We start from the raw sequence: 21345 nt of genomic DNA, 5'->3' as shown, positions 1-21345 counted from the left end.
GAAAAGCAACAAAGTAACAGGTATCAACTGAAGAAACTGACCTGCCACAATGAAACACAGGGGGACATATAGTGGCTGGGGCAAACCAAATGAAACACAAGGGGTCAACAAAATGGACACTAACTGCAACTAAACACAAAGCAAACTAACTAAACCCAAAGCCCCCCCATAACTTTGGCAGTGATGGTTTGGGCTGATGAGCTGGCTCCAGTATTTAAGTGTCCTCAGCCCTCAGCTACACCTTTGCCAGCCAGACCAGGAACCCGCCAACCCTCCAACCCTAACAGCCACGGTAACTCAAAAGAAAGAAACCATGATAGAAAATGTCATAAGTGACTTTATATAAAGCAAATAAACATATTCCAAACTGAAGAAACTGTGTGGTGTCAATTATTGTTAATTGTTTGGGGTGTGGTGACTGCAAATGAAATGAACAGCAAACTAATGCGGTAATGAGGTGAGAAGGTCATTGAAATATGACCATGTGTTGCCTGTGGCCATCATCATCACACATCTCAAACTGAAAGATAGTTTCTCTGTTCTTGCTTTGCTGAGACGCTCGTTCTCCAAGACGACTTGGGAGGATCGTTCTCCACAAAGACATTCCAGGGTTCTCACTTCTTCTTAAACATCAAATTCGAGGACTTTTCAAAGGACACGGCATAGTTTGAGACACGGATCAAGGTTAATTACTGTACAGCACTGAGAATTTTGACATTTCCCACTAGGCCTCTAGCTGAAGGTGAGCTTAAGGGTAACATCTAGCTGAAGGTTAGCTTAAGGGTAACTTTCACACTCGCTTGCCGCCGTCTAACCTGCATCGTTCGACCGCACGCACATGACCGAGGAAGGTGGCGGTCGTGAAACAAGCACGCACAGACAGGCGGGTCTGAACCTTCACCAGAGTTACCCTTTTATACAAGAGGCATCAACCATTTTCAGAAACTTCCCTGAAAGACACAGAGACTCTGTGTGTTTTAACAATTCAGAAAGTCTTCTTTTACAGCTGAAATGGAACTTTTTTTATGCTGGCTTTCCCGTGGGTGAGAGACACATAGACAGAGAGTGACAGAGATATCTTTTTACATCAAAAGTCCCACTAGTACACTTTTTTTTTAAAGCCAGCTAAGCAGCATGGGGTAGCAGGCAGCAGCAGCGTCGCCTTTTAAACTTTTAGATCACACTCTCTCTCAAGCCGTTACGTTTCTCCACGTCTGCTCGGCTCTCTGTCCCCCCTCCCTTCTCCCTTCTCAGACAGGCTGCCCGGGGCCGTCAGGCCGGCCAAAACAAAATGGAAACTTCCGCTTAAAACGTTCAAAAATAATGTAATTTAAATCAGTAACTCAAGTAAATAGCCTCATTGATGCATGTTGCAATTATTTTTAAAATATTTACTTCATTCAACAGCCAATCAGAAACGATCCTCCAACAGCCGACCGGTAGTAGGTCTGTGGGTTTGTCTGAGTTCTGGTAGACCAGGGGTCAAAACCTGCTGTGGGAATCCTCCTTTCCAGTATAGTTTAATGTAGTTATTTTATAATTCATAGTTATTTTACAACTTCAATTTAATCACACAAATAAGCTTCATTTACATGATCAATATTGACAGACACAGCAGTTATCCACAGCGATCTGATCCTCAGCCGTTCACCTCCACAAACTTCCAAACTCTAGCAGGTGTGTGGACCTGATTAATTAATGCCCAGCACGCTGGAATGTACTCAATAGACCCTTTTCACGGGGGCCATTTTGAGTTGAAATATGGCAGGGGAAACACAGGTGCAAGCAAAACACTAACGAGGGTTTCCAACTTCCAATCATGGAAGTTGGAAACTTCCAACTTCCAACCTTTGACAGAGGAGTCAAGGAAGAGACGCAAGGAGAGGAGACGAGGAAAAATCGTTACCAAATGGGATGCAGCCCCTATATATTTGATATGATACGATAATGTATGTTTACCCAGAACACACTGCGTTCAGTTACGGCAAGAGTAATGGGACATACACCACAGGATTCAGGAAGCTTGTGATAAATACAATAAGAGACACTTGCTATGGGCACTTACACACACTACAAGTTAAAACTATACTATACTATATGACATAAACATGTTTTCATATAAAAAAAAATGGGCGTTCAATAATAGTAGTCATTGCACGTGGAGTACACATCGACCACACCACCAAATAAATTGTCAATCAAATGTCGTTTTATTAAACTAAAACAGATCATTCAATCACAACTCAACCCGCCTCCCTTCCTCTGTGTGTGTGTCTCTCTCTCACACACACACACACAATCTTCTCATTACTTGTTCGGTGTGACCCCTTCACCTGCCCATTAGCGGCCCTAGGAAACAAACGGCCCGCCCCCTCACACACCTGGGCCACGCTATGGAGAGGCCCATTAGGCCTTCATCAATCAGCTACAGCTTCCTTATGTGACCTCTTTTGTGCTCTCATGTTACCACTGAGCACACACTAACAAAACACACACACACACACACACATAGTGCATGCACTCACACACTAAAACACACTCACACACACACACAGAGTAAAACACACTCACACACACCCTCTAAATCTCCTAGAGTCTGACTGCTCCTATTTGTTTTCTTGGTCTCAGATACCGATCTTGTCTCTCCTTTGCTTTCTTTCCTCAGGCCTGTAGAGTGGGAGGAGGGGGGGGGGCAGGGAAGGGATGAGAGGAAGGGAGGAAGGAAGGGAAGAGGAGAGTCCATTCCTGCTGATCGATAGCGGTCTAGTGCCTCGGGAAGTGAGATTCCCCCTGGGGAAATGTCTGACAGAGGAGAGGGGGAGTAGAGAGAGAGAGCGATACAGGAAGGACAACGGCAGGAGAGATCCAGAAGCCAGAAGCCATATTTACGCGTTGAGAAGATCGACCCGGTCCGTCTGCCAATAAGCAGGGTGAAGTGAGGACTCGGGTTCCACTGATATGGCCTTCTCAAGGCCGATATCTTTTGATGATATTATGCAGATATTTTGCGATCGACCCAAAAAAACGCAGATTTAAAGAAAATATTTTTTCTGTTTTGTTTTTTTAGTTTTTGTCGGAGTGAAATGTTCTATGGTCGCTCCCGATTCTACAGCTGAACCATTTGGTTTGACCAAGTCAAACTGTTTTTATAAGCATTTTACGAAAATGTCCATAGGAAAATAAATGGCGGATGAAAATCTCTGTACAGTGCTGAAGCAGGAAGTAGGCGGTCACTTTGCCTCTCTATTCCTAGCCCTTCGACCACCTGCAGCCCCTACCCACCCCTCGAATCCCGATTCTCTCGAGTGATTTCCTCTGCTCCATGTTTGAAATGCCCAAAAATGACGTCCATGTTATTGCAATGAGCTAAGAGAAATGTTTGGCTGAATTCAGACACCGCTGAAGCTGCCGAGTATCCTCACCTCCTGGTAGATATCATTGCATGGCTTATATATCAATTTCATATCTAAAAAAAGGCCAATATTGGCAAACCGATATATCGGTCTAACCATAACAAGGAGACGCGAGAGAGATGCGGGGGAGGGGGGGGAGTGGGTGGATAAAAGTGGGGTTGGTGGTGGAGAGACAGAGGTGTTGTGGGGACAGAGCTGGATGGAGAGAGAGAGGGGAGGGCCGCTCTTTAGTATTCTCTCCAGCAGCCGGGAGGTCTACTGAGGTCAGTGGAGCTCTGAGAATCATTAGCTGGCAATCCCACCGAGATCTATTAGAAAACTGAGACAAGCAGGAAACAGAAGAACTTACAAATACACAAACATGGCAACATCGTCCATTTGGCTTCGTTTATTGCTCAGTATGAAACGGTGTGAAATGAGATGGTTTGTCTAATCCGCTGCCAGGGCGAGAGCTCACCAGCGCCCCTGATCATTAAAACGCTTCTCATTTCCCAATTTCCAGCATATTTGTGTTTTCCAAATTAAAATGCAGTCTTCAGGGTCTGTTTGATGATGGGGGGGGGGGGGGTGATGGGTGTGGAATTAATTTGAGCCACTTGACTAACGCAACACTGCAGGATTTCTCCGGGGTGAAAAAAAAGAGGGGGTCTCTTAAATGATGCATGACTGTAACCGACTCTGTGATGCGAGACCAGCCCATCCGACCCGTGGCATTAGCGGGGGGGGGGGGGGGGGAGAATGTAAATTCTCTGTAATTGTATTGCAGAAGTCAATGAAGAAATAGGATAAGAAAATCCTACTGACTTGCTAACAATAAATGCTTAACTAGAACAATTCTGAAAATAAAAGATATTCACTATTTCCTAAGGAAGGAGAAAATGTTTGGGGAGTGTGACTATTCAGTAAAGCTGGTAAATACCGAGGGTGGAGTTTAGGCTTGCACAGATGAAGCCTAACTGCAGTTCCTCAATGACCACTTGAGGCTGGATGCACAAGGGAGTCAATCCCCATTCAGTCCCATGTTAATATGCCTGAGTTTACAGCAGAAATAAACATGTTTACAGCCTGGTTAAAAAAACAACTGTACGAGGGGTGATTTTTTTATATGTGGGAAAGCCCTGTCCAAAACGTCAAATTAGAGGCTTCAAAATGGGAGTCCACATACATACATACACATGGGGTGATGTCACACGCACCTCGTCCATCTCTTTTATACAGTCTATGGTCCTAAATACCTTTACAAACTACTGTCCATTTTTCTGTTTGACATGATTTTCTTAAAGTGTCTCTCAACTTTGAGTACTTTGCAAACATTCTTCAGCCAAAATCCCAAACCCACATGCTACAAATATGTTTGTAGCACAAAGAATTGTAGCCAAGAGCCTGTATATTGAATGAACAACAGCACAATATTTTGAGTGCAATTTGTACAATTTGCTACAATTGTGTCTGGAATTGCAACTACAGTGAATATATGATTGATAAATCTTGCAGATTGGATCAGCCTCCTGGCAGAATAGACCAAATCAGCGGGATGTTTACATTTACTTCCGGGTACCCCTGAGGTCCACACATTATAATGGCGGTGGACGGCACAAACTGACGTGTTGAAGACAGAAACAGACAAAGAAGACAAAAATGGTTCGTCCGTGTTGTGTTGTTGTTTAATATCATTCATAACAACACTTTCACTAACGACCAGACTAGCTAATTTACCTGTTGGACCAGACCAGAGTAGACTCTGTCTGTCTGTAACGTTAACGAGTCTGCTCTCGCCGAGAAGAGCCTGGTGACGCGAGGTTACGAGTCTGCAAAAAAACAGCGAGTTTGACAGACAAACAAACATTATTAGCTAGCTAACACTACATAAAACAAACACAGAAGAAAGGCTAGATACGTCGGACAAGCATGTTTACCAACCGTTTAACCATTTAAATTGAAAGTAGTTGGCCGAAAACAACGAGAGGGTTTGACAGCATTTATTTGACAACACGCACATTTAAACCTGCCGCCTTCCCCAAGTGGTACCCGGAAGTAAATTTGTTTACATGGTGACGTCACGGTGATTTGGTCTATAGAGAGGCAAAGTGACCGCCTACTTCCTGCTTCAGCACTGTACCAGTAAAATGCTTATAAAAATTGTTTTACTTCATCAAACCAAACGGTTCATCTATATCTAGAATCGGGAGAGACCATAGAACATTTCACTCGGACCAAAACTTTAAAAAACGACATCAGATTTTTTTTTTTACGTTTTGGTGAAATGTTATGCAGTCCTGTTTCTAAATATATCTGAACCGTTTGGTTTGTCAAGTAAAACTATTTATATAAGCATTTTACGAAATGTCTATGGGAAAATAAATGGCGGCTGAAAATCTCTGGTACAGTGCTGAAGCAGGAAGTAGGCGGTCACTTTGCCTCTCTATGGATCAGCCTTCTGGCAGAATGCATCAGCCTCCTGCACTTGGATAACTTGGACATATCTTATCACTCCACAAACCCTCTGCTGGGGGAAAGCAGAAGTTTGTGTCGTTACACCGTGGAAGAACACGATCCATTGTGTATCTGTATGGTGTGATACTGCGTCTGAAGCCCGGGGGGGGGGGGCGGATGAAAACGTCTCGTGGGGGGCGGATGAAAACGTCTCGTGGGGGGGCGGGGTCAAACACCGTCAGGGAGAGTTGAGGGCGGAGGCGTTGTTTTGCTGTTTGTTCGGCCTCTTTATTTGTTCTTGCTGAGGGTCCGCTGCTTCTCGGCGTGCTCCACGATCTTCTCCTCCACGTAGAGGCCCTTGCGTCGGCGGACAGCGTTCATGTACTTCAGCGCCTGGTTGGCGGAGTCGGCCTTCTCCCCGAAGTGCAGGTACTCCTCCTCGGTGGTGGGGACCCAGTAGGGATCGCCACTGATCACCTGGGACAGAGAGAGGGAGGGAGGAGAGACATGGAAATGAGATGAGAGAGACTTTCCCGCCTGACCTGTGACCAGAAACATCTGAATATCATTTGGTGAATCTGCACGTTCTCCCATGGGGATCAATAACGTTGATCCTTCAATAAATGAGTGGAGATGGGAAGGTCATCATCACCTATGGTCATGGACTGTGTGGGTCATGACCAAAAGGACGAGATCGCAGATACATACAAGCGGCCAAAACTGGTTTCCTCAGGAGGGTGGCTGGCATCTCCCTGAGGGATAAGGGGAGAAGCTCAGTCATCCGTGAGGGACTCGGAGTAGAGCTGCTGCTCCTTTTTGCGTAGAAGGGAGTCAGTTGAGGTGGTTCGGGCATCTACAAAGGATGCCGCCTGGTCGCCTCCCCAGGGAGGTTTTCCAGACACGTCCAGCTGGGAAGAGGAGAGGAGACCACGGGGCCAGACCGAGGACAAGGTGGATTGATAACATCTCCACACTGGCCTGGGAACGCCTCGGGATCCTCCAGTCAGAGATGGTTCATGTGGCCAGGGGAAAGGGGAGTTTGGCGTCCCCTGCTGGAACTGTTACCTCCGCTACCCGACTCCGGATAAGCGGTAGCGGTTGAAGATGGATGGATTTAATACGTATGTAGTTAGAATTCCTCAAAATAAGGTTTGGGGACCACCCAAAGGTCTTCAGAGAGGTTTCCAGAGTTTTACCCTATGAAAATGTGGAATAGTTTCATTTGACTATATATGAGTAACACACAAAATTGTGTTAGTGTATCACCCAGGTGGGTGCTACACATTGGTGGTGGATGAGTTGAGTCGCCCCATATGTGAAGCGCTTTGAGTACTTATAAGTACGATATAAATGCAATCAATTATTATTAGTAGTAGTAGTTCACCATAAATGATCCCAGTTACAGAAAGCATACTTATGACTATTATAATTATCGCCACTATTGTCTCTCCATGTACAGTGTAGACAGTTATACAATTCAATATTATATCAACAACTAGAATCTGCCTAAAATGTTGGGGGGAAAAAACATTTTGAAGAGCCCTGATCTCAAAACATTTTGATCTCAAAACATTTTGAAGAGCCCTGATCTCAAAACATTTTGATCTCAAAACATTTTGAAGAGCCCTGATCTCAAAACATTTTGATCTCAAAACATTTTGAAGAGCCCTGATCTCAAAACATTTTGAAGAGCCCTGATCTCAAAACATTTTGAAGAGCCCTGATCTCAAAACATTTTGAAGAGCCCTGATCTCAAAACATTTTGAAGAGCCCTGATCTCAAAACATTTTGAAGAGCCCTGATCTCAAAACATTTTGAAGAGCCCTGATCTCAAAACATTTTGAAGAGCCCTGATCTCAAAACATTTTGAAGAGCCCTGATCTCAACAATTAAGACCAAGACTTCTTCTGTCAACAAACTGAATCAAATGGAGAAATCACTGTAGGGATCAAAACGCAACGGCTGGATAGGATAGCCAGACCTCACAGCAATGAGTGCACACACACACACACACACATGCGCACAAACACAAACACAAACACACACACCTCATTCTGTCTACAGCTGTGCCCCTTGGTCCCGGGGGGGATGTGGGGCGTTGGTGTGTCTGTGTTTGAGCGTACGTTCAAGTCCCGCGTGCCCAGCAGGGTGACGCAGTGCCTGCCCTGCTGCTGCATGTACACACACACACATACACACACACACACACACACACACACACACACAAGAATGACTGTACCAGCAGCAGTTGGGGTCCTGCACCTGGCTCTGGGTGCAGTGGGACAGATGGCAGAGAGGGAGCAACAACAACGGGCGGATTACAGGACACACACACACACACACACACACACACACACACACACACACACGTGACTAGTGTATGCCTGAGCACAATGGGGTCCAGTGGGGGGGCGGGGTGTGTGTGTGTGTGTGTGTGGGGGGGGGGGGGGGGTGGAGATAGTCTACAACAGCAAACTGCTTGACTGACTGACCGTCCAAAAGAATGAATGAACAAGTGTACACGCGTTCAGCAGGAGGCCCACCGCTCACTTGCGTACGCACGGGTGCACACAAACAGACGGGCTAGTAGCCAGCACGCACGGCCATAGACACCTACAGACGTGGGGCAACGTGCGTACAGACGCACGTGTGTGTGTGTGTGTGCAGGCGGCCATTCTCTCTTTGAATGTCAGAGACTCGGTTCTCTAAGGCAGTGGTTCTCAAATGGGGGTCCGGGCGGGGACCCCCAGGGGTCCATGGCACTTTGCCAGGGGGTCCGTGAAAAGTTTTCAGGGGAAAAAGCTATGTGCAAAAGCATCATAGTTCAACGAAAATATGTTATGCTTTAAATCTAAAACGGTTCACGGATTACATTCTAATCTGACAAACCTATCAATTTAAATGTCAAGCACGTTACCGTGGAAACAAGCTGAGCCCAAAATCACAAATCAGAATGAGGGGGTCCCCGGTATATTTTCTATCTTAAAATAAGGGGTCCTTGGCTGAAAAACGTTTGAGAACCTCTGCTCTAAGGTACGTCTTGTTGTGTGCTTGGCATTGGTTTTTACATTGTGGAGATGCTGTCTTCTGATAGAGTGCACTGCACCACACTATACTGAGGACCCTACAGTGACTTGCCTTCAATCCATGACCAAGTTCAAGTGGAAATCCATAAGACCCTTGTCCATCACCCCTTGGTTACTGTTGCTATGGAAGGCAAGCAGCACGTAAAAATGGCGTTCACACAACGATATCAGTGTGATATCAGTGCGAGCCGCGCAGCGGGCGAGGCCGCACAGCGGGCGAGCCTAGGAATTGAGCACACATAGCGTGCGAGATGCCTAGTAAAACAGAATAACAGAACATGAGAATATGATTTTTTTTTAATCTTAAGACATATATATACATGATTTGCAAAATGTGTGTCGTATGACATTAGCAGGTCTACAGAAGTCCAAGAAAATGTTTGCATGCATTTTTACACACACACACACACACACAGACAAACACACACAAACTATTTATTCTGTCCGACAGATGCTCGTCCCTGATCAATACGAGACTTTATTCACACAGTTCTCCGGTGCTTGGGCCGAACAAAGGCTCCTCTCATTCTGATGGAAATCTAATGTAAACGTCCCCACAGGAGCCGCTAAACCCTCCAGTTACACAACAATACCAACGCTGGCCATCTCCCCGCTCTGTTTCTGCTCTGCATTCACATGCTAATGGTAATATCCCGGCCATATCAAATCGCTGTCAGCATGCAGAAACGCTGACATGGTGCGCTGAGAGAGAGGGTCCTGAAGCAGGGAGGCTGGGGCTGAGAAACTCATTGTCACAGAGTCTGGTGCGTTAAAGCGTCTACAGAGAAATGAAATGGGACAGAGCACTTTTAACGAGGCACAGACACAATGGCCAGCAGGAAGATGTGCCAGGCGGGCGGGGGGTCGTGTGTGTGTCTGTGTGTGTGTGTGTGTGTGTGTCTGTGTGTTCTGAGGTGGCGGGGGGTCGTGTGTGTGTCTGTGTGTGTGTGTGTGTCTGTGTGTTCTGAGGTGGCGGGGGGTCGTGTGTGTGTCTGTAGTGTTCTGAGGTGGCGGGGGGGTCGTGTGTGTGTCTGTAGTGTTCTGAGGCGGGCGGGGGGTCGTGTGTGTGTGTCTGTGTGTTCTGAGGTGGCGGGGGGTCGTGTGTGTGTGTCTGTGTGTGTGTGTGTGTGTCTGTAGTGTTCTGAGGCGGGCGGGGGTCGTGTGTGTGTCTGTGTGTGTGTGTGTGTGTCTGTAGTGTTCTGAGGCGGGCGGGGGGTCGTGTGTCTGTGTGTGTGTGTGTGTCTGTGTGTTCTGAGGCGGGCGGGGGGTCGTGTGTGTGTCTTTAGTGTTCTGAGGTGGCGGGGGGTCGTGTGTGTGTGTCTGTGTGTTCTGAGGCGGGCGGGGGGTCGTGTGTGTGTGTCTTTAGTGTTCTGAGGTGGCGGGGGGTCGTGTGTGTGTGTCTGTGTGTTCTGAGGCGGGCGGGGGGTCGTGTGTGTGTCTGTAGTGTTCTGAGGCGGGGGGTCGTGTGTGTGTGTCTGTAGTGTTCTGAGGCGGGGGGTCGTGTGTGTGTCTGTAGTGTTCTGAGGCGGGGGGTCGTGTGTGTGTCTGTGTGTTCTGAGGCGGGGGGTCGTGTGTGTGTCTGTAGTGTTCTGAGGCGGGGGGTCGTGTGTGTGTCTGTGTGTTCTGAGGCGGGGGGTCGTGTGTGTCTGTGTGTTCTGAGGTGGCGGGGGGGTCGTGTGTGTGTCTGTAGTGTTCTGAGGCGGGCGGGGGGGTCGTGTGTGTGTGTGTGTGTTCTGAGGCGGGCGGGGGGGTCGTGTGTGTGTCTGTAGTGTTCTGAGGCGGGGGGTCGTGTGTGTGTCTGTAGTGTTCTGAGGCGGGGGGTCGTGTGTGTGTCTGTAGTGTTCTGAGGCGGGGGGTCGTGTGTGTGTCTGTGTGTTCTGAGGCGGGGGGTCGTGTGTGTCTGTGTGTTCTGAGGTGGCGGGGGGGTCGTGTGTGTGTGTGTGTGTTCTGAGGCGGGCGGGGGGGTCGTGTGTGTGTCTGTGTGTTCTGAGGCGGGGGGTCGTGTGTGTCTGTGTGTTCTGAGGTGTTGGGGGGTCGTGTGTGTGTCTGTGTGTTCTGAGGTGTTGGGGGGTCGTGTGTGTGTCTGTGTGTTCTGAGGCGGGCGGGGGGGTCGTGTGTGTGTGTCTGTGTGTTCTGAGGTGTTGGGGGGTCGTGTGTGTGTCTGTGTGTTCTGAGGTGTTGGGGGGTCGTGTGTGTGTGTGTGTGTGTTCTGAGGCGGGCGGGGGGGTCGTGTGTGTGTGTGTGTGTGTTCTGAGGCGGGCGGGGGGGTCGTGTGTGTGTGTCTGTGTGTTCTGAGGTGTTGGGAGATGGGCCATGTTCAAAATGATGACAGGGAGGTCGCTGTCACACGCAAAAGGCCCCAAGTCCTACACAGGCTCTATTGGCAGCTATAATCTTATTTACCGTAAATTCCGGACTATAAGCCGCGGCTTTTTTCCCGTTTTTTGGCCCCTGCGGCTTATATAACGGTGCGTCTTATCTATGGATTTTTTTCAGAAAAAAAAAAAAAAAAAAAAAAAAATCTCTCTTTTTTAGCACTCTTTCTAACTATAAATCCACTTCTGTTTTAATTTCCTCTCTTGCCCTCTTTTCACCACACCGCGGACACTGTGTGCACTGTAAAAATAAACAACGGTGGTGTTGTGTTATGTTGTTTTGTTGAAATGTTACGGTAATACGGTAAATGGGAGCTTCCTCAAACAGCCATCTCTTTCCCGACAATCCCCTCTGTGCGTGACCACTTACATATGGTAATTACGGTAAGCAAACGGCCACAAGCCCATCAACTCCCTCCCCCGACTACCAGGAGAAAATCACAAACTTCGGCGAATTCACACAAAGGAAGATCAAGGAATATTCCATCGAACCGGAGCAGATCATAAATATGGATGAAGTGCCTTTGACGTTCGACCTGCCACTCACTCGGACTGTTAACAAGAAGCGCCCTGGAGGATTCTTTCACCAAAAAAAAGCTTTGCTCGTTCTCGACAGCATGAGAACGAGCAGTAGATGATCATGAGGTGGTTTTTCAGACGTGTCGATATAGCAGTTTATCGCAAAAGTGTAATGGAAACACATTTTTCGCATTTGCACGTCATGTGACCCATATTATCCCTTGGAAAAGGAGCGGAAAATAAGTTTGGTAAGTAAGGTTCGATAGCCGTGTCAAAACCTCCGCAGCAAGTGGAAAACTTTGAAGCAATGCTACCTAGCAGAAAGACGAGTGTTGTGCAAAAGCGTAGCCGGGCAAATTAGATAATGTTTAATGGCAGAAATCGGTCCATGGTGACAGCAGGCTGCCTGTGTGCGCGCATTTGGCACAGCGGCGAGATGAGAGGATGAAAAGCACACACTGGTGCGGTGGTGCTGTCTGAAGTGAATACAGTGACTGTGAGTAGGCTAATACATTGCACACGTTTCAGGTGCAATTATAGAACCAAATCAGCCTTTTCCCCCCTCCATCTCTAAATCGGACCAGTTGTAGGCTATTAGGCTACCTTTTTTCCTCTGCCTGTCGCGCTGACTGCATTCACGCAGCCAGCAACATTTTGCGACTCATTTTCTTTTGAATTGATAATCAGGCTCGTTTATATGCATTGTAACTTCATGTTGGGATTTCCATTAACCATTGGTTGGATTTGAGCATGCAGGGGACGGGATATGGGGCAGATCCCCGTGCGTAATCACTGTGGCAGCTGCTGCAACGGGGAATCACTCAAACGCAACTTCAATGGAAACGCCTACAAGTCGCAATTGTACATTGTCGAAGTTGTAGAAATATCGCAATTCTTTTGCGAAAAACTGTAATGGAAACACAGCTATAGATGAAGAGGAGTTCGTTGGTTTTGAGTGACAATGAAGGAGAGAGGAGAGTGGTTGACGAAGCCACCCTGAACCTGTTCGTTTCCGACACTGAAGATGAGGACTTTGGTGGTTTCAGTACGCAGGAAGAAGAGGAAGACGAGCATTAGTGACTTGACTTCTCTGGTTACAGGTTTGCTGCACATAATAGCCTATTGTTGTGTGATTTTGTCTGGGGATTAGTGACCTGACTTTTGTTTTGTTTTGTTGAAATGTTAATAAATGGGAGCTTCCCCAAACAGCCATCGCTTTCCCGACATTCCTCTCTGTGCACGAACCCTTTCATATGGTAATTAAACATCAAAACACCCGCGGCTTATAGTCCGGTGCGGCTTATAGAAGAAAAAAATAGTCAATTTTGGTCCCGCGGCTTATACACCGGTGCGTCTTATAGTCCGGAATTTACGGTAATAAAAATAAGATATACGGGAATGATATTAATGTCCTTTTCTTCAATTATGATTGATATTCTCTCCTTCGCAGAGATCCAAAAAGGCAGTCCAATGCAATTTACAAATAAGGTATTCACACACACGACACACACACACACACACACGACACACACACACACACAAAACGGGACGACAACAACATGATGTAGTTTGATTGATTACATATATATTGTAGAATTGAATACTGCACTGGCTGTGTAGTGTATGTATGGGTCGGGAAGACGTGAACCTAAATTGATTCTAATGTGACAGTTTCATTGTTTTCTATACGGAAAACATGCCCCCCCCCCCCGAACCCCACTATTGACAGCCAGCAAGTGGAACGTCACTTCCTGCTTTCATCAGCACTGTACCAGAGATTTTCATCCGCCATTTATTTTCCCATAGATATTTCATAAAATTCTTATAAAAATTATTTTACTTGTTCAAACCAAACGGTACAGATATATTTAGAAACACGAGAGATCGCATAACATTTCACTCGGACCAAAACGTTAAAAAAATGCGGGTTTGAAGAAAGTATTTGTTCGATGTTGTTTTTTTGGTTTTCGTCCGAGTGAAATGTTCTATGGTCTCTCCCGATTCTAAATATAGCTGAACCGTTTGGTTTGACCAAGTAAACCTATTTTTAGAAGCATTTTACGAAATGTCTATGGGAAAATAAATTGCGGAAGAAAATCTCTGGTACAGTGCTGAAGCAGGAAGTGACGTTCACTTTGTCTCTCTATTGGCAGCTTCAATTAAAGCATATTTGTTTTGGCCTTCAGAACCCACAGTTTAACAGTATGGAGAAATCCTACTGCTTCATTTCACTACTCTGGAAGTGGATGGACCTTCTCAGCTTCAGTTTGGGGGTGTTTCCAAAGCGGATAAAGAGCAATATAAATGTGGAGGAATGGTTTGTACAGCAGGCTCCTCCAGGCTCATGAAAGCACTTGGACAGTATTTGTAAGATTATATTATATTAGATGAAGGAATCGCCGGGACCCCTGGGCTCTGGTCTCAGTGTCCTTTAAAACAGTCTTGCTTTTATTTGAACAATGGTTTGTATTTTGGTTTTTAATCTTTCATTTATTTTTCTTATCGCATACGTTCTTAGTTATCCTGTAAAGCACACACAATAATAATAATAATGATGATAATGATTATTATTATAATAACAAGGCATTTCTTCCTTTCTTTCTTTCCAAACAGTCTCCAATCTATAAAGATCACCAGATTGTTGATATTAGGATTTGGCTCTGACAATTTTGATCCTAAAATTAAATGACTAATAATTACATTGTAAGGAATTATAAGTAAACCATGGTGTGTGTGTGTGTGTGTGTGTGTGTGTGTGTGTGTGTGTGTGTGTGTGTGTGTGTGTGTGTGTGTGTGTGTGTGTGTGTGTGTGTGTGTATGTGTCTGGTTGTGTATGTGTGTGTCTGGTTGTGTATGTGTGTGTGTCATACGCACTTATTAGCGAGCACCAGGGCTCTTGGCCATTCAGCCAATTAGATGAAGCAACCTGGACCATGTGATGCTCCTGCATCACATTACTGGCTAAATTCCCAAACAGGCTTCAATCATGGCCATCTAATCATCCCTCGTTACTTAATTGGCACATTCGGTCCTCAACTCTCCACCGTGATAGGCTGATGTGTGCTGAGCGTTCTGATAGGCTGATGTGTGCTGAGCGTTCTGATAGGCTGATGTGTGCTGAGGGTTCTGGCGCAAACTGGCTGGGTGGGTGCTACACATCGGTGGTGGATGGGCTGAGTTCCCTCCTGCCACTCCCTGCCCCTGATATGTGAAGCGCTCGAGTATCTTGAAAGGCGCTATATTATAAATCCAATCAATTATTATTATTATTATTATTATTATAAATAAACATAAACAATTACCACTTGATCTTGGGCAGTACAAACACACACACAGATACATACATACATACATACATACATACATGCATGCATGCATGCGTGCACACACACGCACACACACACACACACAGAGAGATACATACTGTACATGCATACATGCATACATGCATGCATGCGTGTGAACACACGCGCACGCACGCACACGCACACACGTAAATCGATTCCCAGTGTGTCTCAGCCAGACAGGAGGTAACTACAGGTCATCCTTGTGGGGACACCCCTCTGAACACTGAGTGAGGGAGGTAACTACAGGTCATCCTTGTGGGGACACCCCTCTGAACACTGAGTGAGGGAGGTAACTACAGGTCATCCTTGTGGGGACACCCCTCTGAACACTGGGTGAGGGAGTCTGTCAGCACATCCAGTCAGACCAAGAGTGAGCTAAGAGGGGTCAAGAATGGAGCAGGGAGACGAGAAGATGATAGCCAGGCTATTCTGTGTCCTCAGTAGGAGGGTTCAAACCAGGTCTCTCTTTCTCTGGGGAATACAAAGGCTGCACTGAAAGGTTTCCTGTACTGCAGAGTGCTTATAGTGTCCTGTTGAAAGGAGAAGACTGTGGTCTTCTAGCCTGGGGTCCAGACCTTCCAAGCCCCGCCCACACCAGTCTGAATATCAGGCTAGCTGTCTTCTGCAGCGCTAGCACATTTCCTACTGTCTGTGTCTCGTTCACATTCCCCAATCATTTTTGCAATGCACGGTGCATGTGAAGAGCTTTTTGAAATACAAGTAAATTGGTTACTTCTATGTGTGTGTTCCATTTGTCCCTGGGTATAGAGACACTGCGGAGCGCGTCATCATTCAGAAACCACGCCCAAAACGGGGGAAAACACAAACTCCCGTCCAATCCTGGCGTTCTCCTATGTTGCGTCCATGGTTGCGTGTTGCACAAAAAGATCGTATATACGGAAGATGAACACTCCAACTTACTTCCTTGACAGCTAGATCCAAATTTTTCTTTTCGCCAATTCTCAATGGCTTCCTTGTTTTGCTCGGGAGTACAAAAAACACATTTTTTTTTTACATTTGTTGTCTGCGCAGCCCCACCACACAACAGCTTTTAGCTATGTTTAATTCAAGGAAAATGACGCTGGTGTGTGGAAATGAACGGAGCTTTTTTCCCCCGTGATGGGCGTGGCCTATTTCATGCAGTGTCTCTATGATTTCCTGCCAAATGTGCAGGACTGACTTAAGGTCCTTACACATCAAGAGCGATGCGAATATACGGCACGAAATTGCGATGCGAGTTTTGACCCACCTGTCAATCACAGCCACAGATGTGTACACGTCGGAAGCGAATTTCTGAAAAATCGACCGTGGTTCCAAAAAATAAACACCGCAATAACGCTCGGCGAAACTTCGCCGTTGGTATGCACGGTTGCATTGACTGATATAGGTTCGGAAAATATTATTGACGTGCGAATTAAACGTGCGAAAAAAAACGCTCCCGATGTGTAAGGACCTTTACTGTACAAAGATATAGGCTAGGCTCCAGCCTACCAGCACACAGTCCATACGGGTCGGGCATGCAGAGAACACAACTTTTACACTCGATACACCACTAGTACTCGATTCTGCTCGTACCTATAACCTGGGCGAGCGAGCATCACTCCCACTACGAGGTGAAAGACGTTTAACTGACCGACTAACTGTGGCTCTGATGAACACGTTTCGTGCTGTGGGGAAAAATAACTCTCCACCTTACAACACGATTTAAAACACGATTTAAAACACGATTTCAGACGGCAGCCCGTCTTTATTGTCACACAACACATGCATGCGGCCACAACACACACTCATGCTGACGGTGGCCGGTGAAATATGTCCTCTGCATTTGACCCATCCAGGCTTGTCCTTTCCTCCAGGGGGCAGGCCAGGAGCAGTGGTCGCTATTTCTTTCCAGCGCCCGGGGACCTTCATTGGACCATCATTGGACCAACTTCAGATGTTGTCGTCACTGGTCGGATGACGATCTTCTGCATGTTTTTAGTGGGGGGTTATGTACGGAGGAACCCCCTGGGGCGTACAGGGAGAACATGCAAACTCCACACAGAAAGGCCCTTTCGACGAGATAGCCCACCTGGGCAGTAGGCACTGAAGATATGGGGGGGTCACAACTCCAGCGCCCACAGCGTCCCAGGTGGGAATCGAACCCAGGACCTTCGAGCTGTGAGGCGACAGCACTTACCACTGCACCACCGTACCCCTTACATCATTTGTATTCCAGTTCCATTATTCAATTTGCATTGTGACAATTTCAGACACTTCCTGTGTAAACAGATTTGTCTTCAGTCTGCAGGCTACAGGGGGGAACCACACCAAACGAAGGCTTCTATTTACCCTGATGGATTCTCTCGCTGTGTGCGGGCTGTTTTTCATACTGTACAAGAACACATGGCTTCTTCTTCTTGAGGGAGGACAGCGAGCGCTGATAACTTGAACTGTTATCAGCGCAGACAGCGGCGTTGACAGTGAAATTGTTGATGGTATAAATGTATATCTGCTATGTGTAATGGCTATCTGGACTGGAGTATACTGTATATAAAAAAGCGGGGGCAAAAAGCTTCACTCTGGAAAAAAAGTTGAACTCGAACGAATGGACGGCTGAGGCGAATGTCTCAAATATCTCGTTAGTCGCTCTGCGTCGTTATCGCTGCCCGGTGGTGAAACGCCGTCTGCTTGCGTGTTTGTAATCTCAGAGGTCACTCAGAGGTCAGAGGTCAAGTGGGTCAATTTACCACGAATAATGCTCATTGTATTATGAACAAAAAGAGTTGAAGCAGAGGGTGTGTGTTGCTGGCTTCGTACACTGTGGTCACATATTCTGATGGCTGCTGTCAGAAAGGGTGAAGTAACGGATCCTTTCCCCCATAAGAAGCAATGCGCTCACACATGATTTCAGTGGTCACACATGTCGGTGCAACACCGAGTGCTACTGCACATGTCACATGACCCGTCACATGACCATGTCACATGACCCGCGGGCCGCAGAAGTAAACCGGGAAGAAAGAAATAAATCTTATCAGTATACAGTATGATGCGCTGGGTGAGCGAGAAGCTTGAATGGGCGGCCATTTTTCCATTCATCCCCCAGTTATTAGGGGTGCACCGATCACGTTTTTTTGCCACCGATCACCGATTGCCGATCGCCTATGGGAAATATCTGCCCAACCGATCATCGACCGATCACCGATTACCGATCACCGATCACCGATATATAAACTCCTCAAAAAAAGTTTGGAAACGTTATTTTAGGTTGATTATTTCTCCCCTTTAATAATACCAATTGGCATTGTATTTTATATCGTTGGAAAGCCTGATTAGTGATAGGGCTTTTATTTATTCTTATTATTTTTTTAATATAAAAAAATATCGGCAATCAGCCGAAATATCGGCAATCAGCCGAAATATCGGCAATCAGCCGATCGCATATTTGAGGTCAAATCGGCCGATACAGATTGCTTGCCGATCGATCGGTGCACCCCTACCAGTTATATATCGAAACCTCCTTGCTTCATAATATAATCCAAACTATAACGAGATGATAAACGATCTGCCGTGAAGAAGACGCGCTAGACAACAGCGCAGCAGAGTCGTCTCTCACTCGTTACAGACAGCTTGACCCCCGGCTGACACGGTCCATCTGGCACGGGAGACGTTGAGGCGAGTTGTGTGTATGTTGGCAGGTAGAGACGCTCTGCAGCACACAGGCAGCGTCTCTCACGGCTTTGATTCCAACTCCCCCGAGGAAGGCATCTCATTAAGGAGACGGCCTCAGTGACCCCCAGCCCGCACGCAACACGCCCCCAGCCCAACGCTCTGAGCTCTGGAGAGGCGTGTGTGTGTGTGTGTGTGTGTGTGTGTGTGTGTGTGTGTGTGTGTGTGTGTGTGTGACTGTGTGTGTGTGTCTGCATGCATACATTATGCGTGCGATGATGTCTACACAGGTGTTAGAAACGCAGCGATAGACTTGCAGGCTCGTAAGGTCAGGAATTGGGAAAGCAGGCGTAACGTGTGTGTGTGTATCTGTGTGTGTTTGTGTTTTCTGTGTGTTTTAACAAGGTCTGGGGGGGGCGGGGTTAAGAGGTGAACGCTAGTTCAACAACAGTCAATAAGAGCAGTGAAGTGAATCCACACCACCCACTTCCTCTTTATATACGTGAGCTTGAATCCCAGCTTTGTGGGAGTAAACGGCTGCCCGGAGAACCAGCGTCCTGCAGGACCAGCATGCCAGGTGGGTTTCCAAAACCTGCTCTGGGCCCAGTATTCACCTTATGTTCAGACGCGGGGGTGGGCCAAATTCTTCCGGGTCGTGTTAACACTTCCGGCGGTCACGGCGCCAAATACGAAAGAACGTCATGAAGAAGAGAGTTGTTTTTGTAGCGGACAGTGCAGGGGGTAAAATAAAGAACGTAGCCTACTACTTTGAGCTCGGTACACAGCAAGCAAGCAGAGTATCCACCGTGAGCCAGGTCAGATAACATTATCGTCGACAATGACGAGCACTTTCTTGTAAAACATACCTTGTCTCCAACAAAGAAAGCTTCAGATAGTTTTCTCTCCTCCGAGCGCAGCGCGAGCCACTTACGTCTATAAGACCCGCAGACGTTAACGTAATTCCCTGGAATGCGAGACTTAACGAGCCAGTTACATGGCGTTGCATTCTTAGACATTGCCGTTTGCTTTTATTTGGTATGTTACATACAATTGGCTAAATTAGTTAATTCAGAGTTAGATGATATTGGAGCAGCCAGCCATTTTCTTTTTCTTTTTCTTTTTTAGCCGGAAGTCGTCACACGACCACACAACCGGGTCAAATGGGCGTGGCTACATAAGGTGAATAGATCACTAAACGTCATAAAACCTGCTCTGGGCCCAGTATAGATCACTAAACGTCGTTGCTCTTAAGAAGACAAGATCGTTGTTCTAGGGCTGAAAAAATACATCTATGGGTCTGTGCCTCGCTTTCATTCCCTCTCGGATTCTTTCCCTTCTTTTTGATCTTGACAGGATTTGAGATGAAACTTCAGTCGTCCCCGTGGGGGAGAATTGGGTATTTGTTATTTCAGGTATTTAGAGCGAGTTTGAACAGAATAAGTTAAAACTCATGTACAGCCAACGCTTTGCACTTTGTTGTTTCTCATTAACCTGGAACACCCATGTAGATGGTCTGTGTAGCAGCAGATCACAACTACACTTTTTACACCGCCTAAAGGTCTTTGCACACACAGTCCGATTGTTTTCGTATGCGTGTTTTTTAAATAATCCGTCAGTCAATAGTCCCAGCTCGCAAAAATCTATTGACTGATGATGCGAAAAACGCAGAAAATCGAACCTCGTCCGAAAACTTAAAGGAACACTCCGCCCATTTTCAACCAGCTTTGTATTATTAGAACATCAGTAGTATATCAGAAAACTGTAAACGGTTTTGAAGTCTGTCATTTAATTTGACAGTTATTGAGTGTTAAAGTGTGCACCAGTGACATCACTGGTCCACACTAACTCAAATTAATAACTCATTAACTCAAATCAACTCTCAATAACTGTCAAACTATTCATCATTCATCTAGTTTGACAGTTATTGAGAGTTGCTTTGAGGTAATGAGTTATTAATTTGAGTTAGTGTGGACCAGTGATGTCACTGGTCCACACTTTAATACTCAATAACTGTCAAATTAAATGACAGACTTCAAAACAGTTTACAGTTTTCTGATATACTACTGATGTTCTAATGATACAAAGCTGGTTGAAAATGGGCGGAGTGTTCCTTTAAAATGACGGACGTAATTCGGTGTGTCAACGATGATTGACACAAATGAGGTCGTATTCTTTTTTTTTCCGTGCGTCAATTTCGGACGAAAATACGGACTTGGTGTGCAAAAGCTTTTAGAGTTCATGGTGTTGACCAAAAATGTATGTTACTTATTTTATTTGATCAGTCTGTATTAGAGAGTCTGATCAGATAGGGCATTACAGCTTGTTTTGGTAACCTCTCTGTACAACTAAAGTCCAAACTGCTCCGTCTGATGCAGACTGCATGGAAGATTATAGGAGGGAAACATCATTCATCCCTGCAATCTATTTGTGAACAGGCGACTCTAAGGCCAAGAGAATAGTTTCTGATCCCTCCCATGTGTCTTACATGCTGAGTTACTGCCCTCAGGGAGGAGGTTTAGAGTCC

General features: G+C 46.3%; 1 protein-coding gene and 1 pseudogene across 2 annotated transcripts in view; one reads left to right on the top strand and one right to left on the bottom strand.

Annotated features, from left to right (window-relative positions):
• The window catches only part of LOC310799849, a 449550-nt pseudogene that overhangs the window by 146010 nt on the left and 282195 nt on the right, over positions 1-21345 (top strand). The window lies entirely within an intron of this gene.
• Positions 5300-21345, bottom strand: part of efl1 (elongation factor like GTPase 1) — a 137398-nt gene continuing 121352 nt past the window's right edge. The window contains exon 24 of the mRNA XM_083662225.1: positions 5300-6323. Coding sequence (XP_083518351.1) covers positions 6135-6323 — 189 coding nt within the window. The 3' untranslated portion in view covers positions 5300-6134. The remainder of the gene's footprint in view (positions 6324-21345) is intronic.

This window comes from Poromitra crassiceps (genome assembly GCF_964638095.1).
Source record: "Poromitra crassiceps genome assembly, chromosome: 28".
Lineage (NCBI taxonomy): Eukaryota > Metazoa > Chordata > Actinopteri > Beryciformes > Melamphaidae > Poromitra > Poromitra crassiceps.
This window is presented reverse-complemented; position numbering and strand designations above follow the sequence as displayed.